General features: G+C 42.0%; 1 protein-coding gene across 1 annotated transcript in view; it reads left to right on the forward strand.

Annotated features, from left to right (window-relative positions):
• The window catches only part of LOC143281261 (protein jagged-2-like), a 244,788-nt gene that overhangs the window by 216,202 nt on the left and 21,086 nt on the right, over positions 1–7,500 (forward strand). Inside the window, exons 10-14 of the mRNA XM_076586377.1 lie at positions 345–518; positions 1,131–1,281; positions 3,130–3,306; positions 5,322–5,435; positions 6,734–6,851. Of these exons, the coding sequence (XP_076442492.1) occupies positions 345–518; positions 1,131–1,281; positions 3,130–3,306; positions 5,322–5,435; positions 6,734–6,851 (734 nt within the window). The remainder of the gene's footprint in view (positions 1–344; positions 519–1,130; positions 1,282–3,129; positions 3,307–5,321; positions 5,436–6,733; positions 6,852–7,500) is intronic.

The raw sequence follows: 7,500 nt of genomic DNA on the forward strand, positions 1-7,500 counted from the left end.
ATCTATTTTGTCATTTGTTCATGTATTTATTTGTTTATCTATCTATTCATTTATATAATTGGTTATTCATTCATCTATCTATTTATTCCTTTATACCTTTATCTATCTATCTATCTATGTATCTGTCTGTCTGTCTGTCTGTCTGTCTATCTGTCTATTTTTTTGTTTATTCATTTAGTATTGGCTTATTTTGTCATTTATCATTCCTTCATTCACAGTTAGTTAGTTACATGTTTATTCATCCATCCGTCTATCTGTTTATTCGTTCCTTCATTCACTCACCCATCCATCCATCCATTCCTTCATCCATTCATTCATTCCTTCATTCATTCCTTCCTTTAAAGGACCTGGTCAACGACCACTACTGCGCCTGCCTGCCTGGCTACCGGGGCCGGCAGTGCCAGCTGGAGATCAACGAGTGTGACAGCAACCCTTGCCAGAACGGAGCCACATGCCACGACAACCTGGCCGCCTTCCAGTGCCAGTGTGCACCTGGCTACACAGGCTCCTTCTGCCAGGTGAGAGAGAGAGAGGGAGAGGGAGGAGAGGTGGAAGTGGGGGGGGGAGGAGGGGAGGGGTGCAGGGAGGAGAGATGGTGGTGGGGGGGGGTGTGGGAGGGGAAGGGGGGGGAGGTGAGAGAGGGTGGTGGTGGTGGTGGTGGTGGTGGTGGTAGTAGTTGTTGTGGTGGGTGAGTGGGGTTTTGGTTTTGTTTGTGGGTTGGTAGCCCGATGTTTGGTTGGGGTGGAGTTTTTGTTTGTTTGCTTGTTTGTTGTTTTTTGTGGGGGGTTTTTGTTTGTTTGTTTTGGGGTTTTTTCGGGGGGAAGGGGGGAGTGCGGGGTGGGGGGGCGGGGGGGGGGGGGGGTTGGTCTCACAGGTTTTGTTACTGCAAACCTTCTTATCAGTCTTTTTTTTTTTTTTTATCGGATGAGACCAGATAAAACCGCGAGGTTCCATGACTGTGCTGAACATGCAGGCTTTGCAGGCACGTAAATAGATTTCTAGAAACTCACTGGTGATGATTGATAAAAGGGTTTATCCCCGGCCCCCCCCCGCCCCCCCAAAAAAAACACAAAAAAAACTTCATGAAACCACCACCCCCCACCCCCCACACCCCCTCCCCCTGTCCCCAGGTGGACGTGGACCCGTGCAGCCCCAACCCCTGCAAGAACGGGGCCAGCTGTTTCAACGTGCAGGGCGATTTCTTCTGCCATTGCCCTGACGGCTGGACCGGCAAGGACTGCTCCGACGTCAGGGACCACTGCACGGCCCACACCTGTGAAGGTGAGAATGAATTATAATTATAGTGATGATGATGATGATGATGATGATGATATTTATGATGATAATAATAGTAGTGATGATAGTGATTATTATAATGATGATGATGATGATGATGATAGTAATAATAACAACAATAATAATAATAATGATGATGATGATGACGATGATGATGATGATAATAATAATAATAATAATAATAATAATAATAATAATAATAATAATAATAATGCTATTAACAATAACAATAATGTTAATAAAATAATAATTTTAAAAAATAATGCTATTAATAATAACAATAATGTTAAAATAATAATAATAATAATAATAATAATAATGCTATTAATAATAATAGTGATGATAATAATAATGATAATGGTAATGATGATAATGCTGCTACTACTACTACTAGTACTACTACTACTAATAATAATAATGATAATGATGATGATGATGATGATGATGATAATGATAATAATAATAGTAATAATGATAGCAGTAGTGATAACAATAATGATAGTAACAATAATGAATAATGACTAATAATAATAATGACTAATAATAATAATAATAATAATAATGAAAAGAAGAAGAAGAATGGTAATGTAATGTTGGCGTGTGGTGCCAGCGTGGCTAGAATGGAGTTGGCCAGTGTCGTCGCACTTAGACGAATAAAACATACACAGATGTCAGCTGAGTTGCTGCTCTCTTTACAATTCCTTTCCCGTTCACTGTTCTCTCTCTCTCTCTCTCTCTCTCTCTCTCTCTCTCTCTCTCTCTCTCTCTCTCTCTCTCTGTCTGTCTGTCTGTCTCCTTTTCTCACAGTCTCGCCCTCTCTCTCAGATTCTCGCGCATACGCGGATATGCGCAGTAATAATAATAATAATAATACCGATAGTATTTGTATTTATATCGCGCGGATATCCCGCGTGCAGAGAGACAAATCAAAGCGCTTTCACACCAAGTCATCCATACTGCATGCAAAACTAAAAAAAACAAAAATATTAAAAAAAACTGGAGAAACTGAAGACAAGGAAGAGGTAGGGGAGGGAGGAAAGGCAGTCTTTTGGAGAGAGGTGGGTTTTCATTATAAGACCGGACTTGAAAGAGCTGGGTGCGGAGACCTGACGAAGAAAGCGAAAGAAGGAAGTTCATTCCAAATGCAAGGCCCAGGGGACAGAGGAAGGGCGGTGGCCGACAGTGGAGTGTTTGAACCTTGGTAGCTAGATGGCACTGTCAATGACTATTTCCCTCCTCCTTCTCCTTCTCCTCTTCCTCTTCTTCCTCCTCATCCTCCTCCTCTTCTTTTTCCTTTTCATCCTTCTCCTCCTCCTTGTCCTCCTCCACCTCCTTCTCTTCCTCTACCTCTTCCTCCTCCTCTTCCTCCTCCTCCTCTTCTTTGACCTCCTCCACTTCCTCTTCCACCTCCTCCTCTTCCTCCCTTCTCCTCCTCTTTCTCCTTCTCTTCTTCCTCCCCCCTCACCTTCGCCTCCTCTCCTCTTTCTCCTCCTCCTCCTTGTCCTCTTCCTCCTCCTCCCCCTCCTCCTCCTCCTCTTCCCTCCTCCTTATCCTCCTCCTCTTCCTTCTTCTTCATCATCTTCTCCTCCTCCTCTACCTCTTCCTCCTCCTCCTTCGCCTCCTTCTCCTCTTCCTCCTCCTCTTCCCCCTCCTCCTTCTCATCCTCCTTCTCGTCTTCCTCCTCTTCCTCCTCCTTCTCCTCTTCCTTTCTTCTCTTCTTCCTTCTCCTCCTCTTCCTCCTCCTCCTTCGCCGCCTTCTCCGCCTCTTCCTCCTCCTCTTCCCCCTCCTCCTTATCATCCTCCCTGGGGGGGGTTTTCTGTTGCCATCGCCAGTGATCGACAGCTGCACCATCTCCATCCCCTCCGACAACCGCTCCAACGACTCGGTGGACAGGTTCCGCCTCATCTCCTCCGGGGTGTGCGGCAAGAACGGCCTGTGCATCAGCCAGCCCAACGGGGGGTTCTCCTGTGCCTGCGCCCCTGGCTATGCGGGGACCTACTGTCATGAGAGTGAGTTGTCATTGTTTTGTTGTTTGTCATGAGAGTGAGTTGTCATTGCTTTGTTATTGCCTGGACCTATTGTCATGAGAGTGAGTTGCCTTGTTACTGCCTGGATCTATTGTCATGAGAGTGAGGTGTCGTTGTTTTGTTGTTATTGCCTGGACCTATTGTCACGAGAGTGAGTTGTCATTGCTTTGTTGTTTGCCTGGACCTATTGTCATGAGAGTGAGTTGCCATTGTTTTGTTGTTTGCCTGGACCTATTGTCATGAGAGTGAGTTGCCATTGTTTTGTTGTTTGCCTGGACCTATTGTCATGAGAGTGAGGTGTCATTGTTTGTGTGTTGTTTGCCCGGACCTGTTGTCATGAGGGTGAGGTGTCATTGCTTTGTTATTGCCTGGACCTATTGTCATGAGAGTGAGTTGTCATTGTTTTGTTGTTTGGCCGGACCTGTTGTCATGAGAGTGAGGTGTCATTGCTTTGTTGTTATTGCCTGGATCTATTGTCATGAGAGTGAGTTGTCATTGCTTTGTTGTTTGCCTGGACCTATTGTCATGAGAGTGAGTTGTGTTGTTTTGTTGTTATTGCCTGGACCTATTGTCATGAGAGTGAGGTGTCGTTGCTTTGTTACTACCTGGACCTATTGTCATGAGAGTGAGTTGTCATTGCTTTGTTACTGCCTGGACCAATTGTCATGAGGGGGTTGTGTTGTTTGTTGAGTTGTCATTGCTTTCTTATTGCCTGGACCAGTTGTCATGAGAGTGAGGTGTCGTTGCTTTGTTACTACCTGGACCTATTGTCATGAGAGTGAGTTGTCCTTGTTTTGTTGTTTGGCCGGACCTATTGTCATGAGAGTGAGTTGTCATTGTTTTGTTGTTTGGCCGGACCTATTGTCATGAGAGTGAGTTGTCATTGTTTTGTTGTTTGGCCGGACCTATTGTCATGAGAGTGAGGTGTCATTGCTTTGTTACTACCTGGATCTATTGTCATGAGAGTGAGTTGTCATTGCTTTGTTACTACCTGGATCTATTGTCATGAGAGTGAGGTGTCATTGTTTTGTTATTGCCTGGACCTATTGTCATGAGAGTGAGGTGTCATTGCTTTGTTACTACCTGGATCTATTGTCATGAGAGTGAGTTGTCGTTGCTTTGTTACTACCTGGACCTATTGTCATGAGAGTGAGTTGTCATTGCTTTGTTATTGCCTGGACCTATTGTCATGAGAGTGAGTTGTGTTATTCTGTTACTGTTGTTGTTAGTGTCGACCCAGCGATTCAGACAGACAGACAGACGAAACAAGACAACAGACTGCGCACATAATAATCCTGATGTCCATTTCTTAGTTCCACCTCCAGTAGTGAGCGAACGTTAACTCACTCAGTACGGCCAGTCCTCTCTTCTCCTCTACACAGACCCCTCGGATGTCCTGTGGGTGTCTGAATGACCCAACATTTAGCTTCCGTCGTCAGAATTGTGGCATTCTTTGTCAACATTCACCTCTTCAGTATAAGAGCCTTCCACTTGCAATATTTTGATGATGGTAATTGGGGTGAAACGCTGTTAACGTCGTCTCTTTCGCCGTTCGTATGGAGAGAGTTAACCTCTCTCTCTCTCTCTCTCATCATTATTGTCATCATGTATTTACCGTCATTGTTGTCTTATTTATTTATTTATTTATTTATTTATTTATTTATTATTATTATTTTTATTTTATTATCATTATCATTACTACTACCTTTTTTATATCATAATTATTATTTATTTTTTTGTTTATTTATTTATGTAAGCTTATCTATTATTTATTCACCTTTTTTTTTCTTTTTTTTTCAAGGCCTGACTAAGCGCGTTGGGTTACGCTGCTGGTCAGGCATCTGCTTGGCAGATGTGGTGTAGGGTATATGGATTTGTCCGAACGCAGTGACGCCTCCTTGAGCTACTGAAACTGAAACTGAACTCTCTCTCTCTCTCTCTCTCTCTCTCTCTCTCTCTCTCTCACTCACTCACTGTCTCTCTCTCTCCCTCCACAGACATTGACGACTGTGCCAGCAACCCATGTCAAAATCAAGGCACCTGTATTGACGGCGTCAACAGCTACCAGTGCATCTGCCCCGAGGGTTGGGAGGGGGCTCTCTGCAATATCAGTAAGTTGGTCATAGTCAACGGTATATTTTAGTTGTTCGTGTCACAACTGAAAAATAAAACATGAATATTTTTTAAAAGGAAACAATACACTACAATACATCTTAATTGAATTAATCCCATTGGAAATTACACTTGCATTCAAAAGACTCTTCACTCCACATCACACACAGTCTCTCAGCACGAGGTCGAGTATAGCACATCTCTCTCTCTCTCTCTCTCTCTCTCTCTCTCTCTCTCTCTCTATATATATATATATATATATATATATATATGTGTGTGTGTGTGTGTGTGTGTGTGTGTGTGTGTGTGTGTGTGTGGACATGGCAAAATGTTTTATCTGAAAAGTATATACAAAAAAAAGGTTGAAAACAAAACAGAGAATGAATCCATGAAAGCAGACTCGCCAGAGCATCTACAGGCCACCCACTTCCATTTTGCATACATTGCTCAATCAATTTCATTTCATTTGTTAATTAATGGATAATACCTCTGTATGTATCCTGTACCTTGATCAATCAATTTCATTTCATTTGTTAGTTAATGGATAATACCTCTGTATGCGTCCTGTACCTTGATCAATCAATTTCATTTCATTTGGTAATTAAAGGTTAATACCTCTGTATGCATCCTGTACCTTGATCAATCAATTTCATTTCATTTGTTAGTTAATGGATAATACCTCTGTATGTGTCCTGTACCTTGATCAATCAATTTCATTTCATTTGGTAATGTATAATACCTCTGTGTGTATCCTGTACCTTGATCAATCAATTTCATTTCATTTGCTAATGGATAATACCTCTGTATGTATCCGATAATAGCTCGTATGTATCCTGTACCTTGATCAGTCAGTTTCATTTCATTTGTTTAATGGATAGTACCTCTGTATGTATCCTGTACCTTGATCAATCAATTTAATTTCATTTGTTAATTAATGTATGTGTCCTGTACCTTGATCAGTCAGGTTCATTTCATTTGTTAATTAATGGATAATACCTCTGTATGTATCCGATAATAACTCTGTGTGTATCCTGTACCTTCATCAATCAATCTCATGTCTTTTGTTAGTTAATGGATAATACCTCTGTATGTATCCGATAATACCTCTGTATGTATCCTGTACCTTGATCAATCAATTTCCATTTCATTTGTTAATTGATGATACTTCTGTATATATCCGATAATACCTCTGTATGTATCCTGTACCTTGATCAATCCATTTCCATTTCATCTGTTAGTTAATGGATAATACCTCTGTATGTATCCTTTCCCGTGTGTTCCCCTTCCCTTTCATCAGACCGGAATGACTGTGAGCCCAGCCCGTGCCGGAACTACGGCCGCTGCATCGACTTCATCGGAGAGTACCAGTGCCAGTGCGTGGCAGGCTGGAAGGGGAAAACTTGCATCCTTAGTGAGTAGCCACTACTGCTGCTGCTGCTGCTGCTGCTGCTGCATACAGCTTGCAGAGCACAGAATACAGTTTTGGAATGCAAATTACCCTCCCCCCGTAAACGGAATATGGCCCGCCCCTACATGGTGGTGGTGGTGGGGAGGGGGGTGTTGGGGGTGGGGGTTGGGGGGGGTGGGTGTTAAAACGGTCATACACTGACGTAAAAAGCCCACTCGTGTACATGTACTGTTGAAACGTGGGAGTTGCGGCCCACGAACGAAGAAGAAGAAGAAGAAGAATGCAAATTAAGATAAGGAATACACAATTATGTCTTTAGAGTTATGATATTGATATTCCTTTATTTTGTTTTCTTTCTTTCTTTCTTTCTTTGCATTTCAAAACATGACTCTCTCTCTCTCTCTCTCTCTCTCTCTCTCTCTCTATATATATATATATATATATATATATATATATATATATATATATATATATATATATATATATATATAAATTATGTGTGTGTGTGTGTGTGTGTGCTAAATACTATTAGGTTGACAACCCACAGCCTATCAAGTTTCCTAGACTTCACCCAGGCAACCATATATTTAATTTTTAATACAAAAGTTAATGTTAATTATTCTCATACAATAATTACAACAATCAAAAAATTAATC

This window comes from Babylonia areolata, chromosome 4 (assembly GCF_041734735.1).
Source record: "Babylonia areolata isolate BAREFJ2019XMU chromosome 4, ASM4173473v1, whole genome shotgun sequence".
Lineage (NCBI taxonomy): Eukaryota > Metazoa > Mollusca > Gastropoda > Neogastropoda > Buccinidae > Babylonia > Babylonia areolata.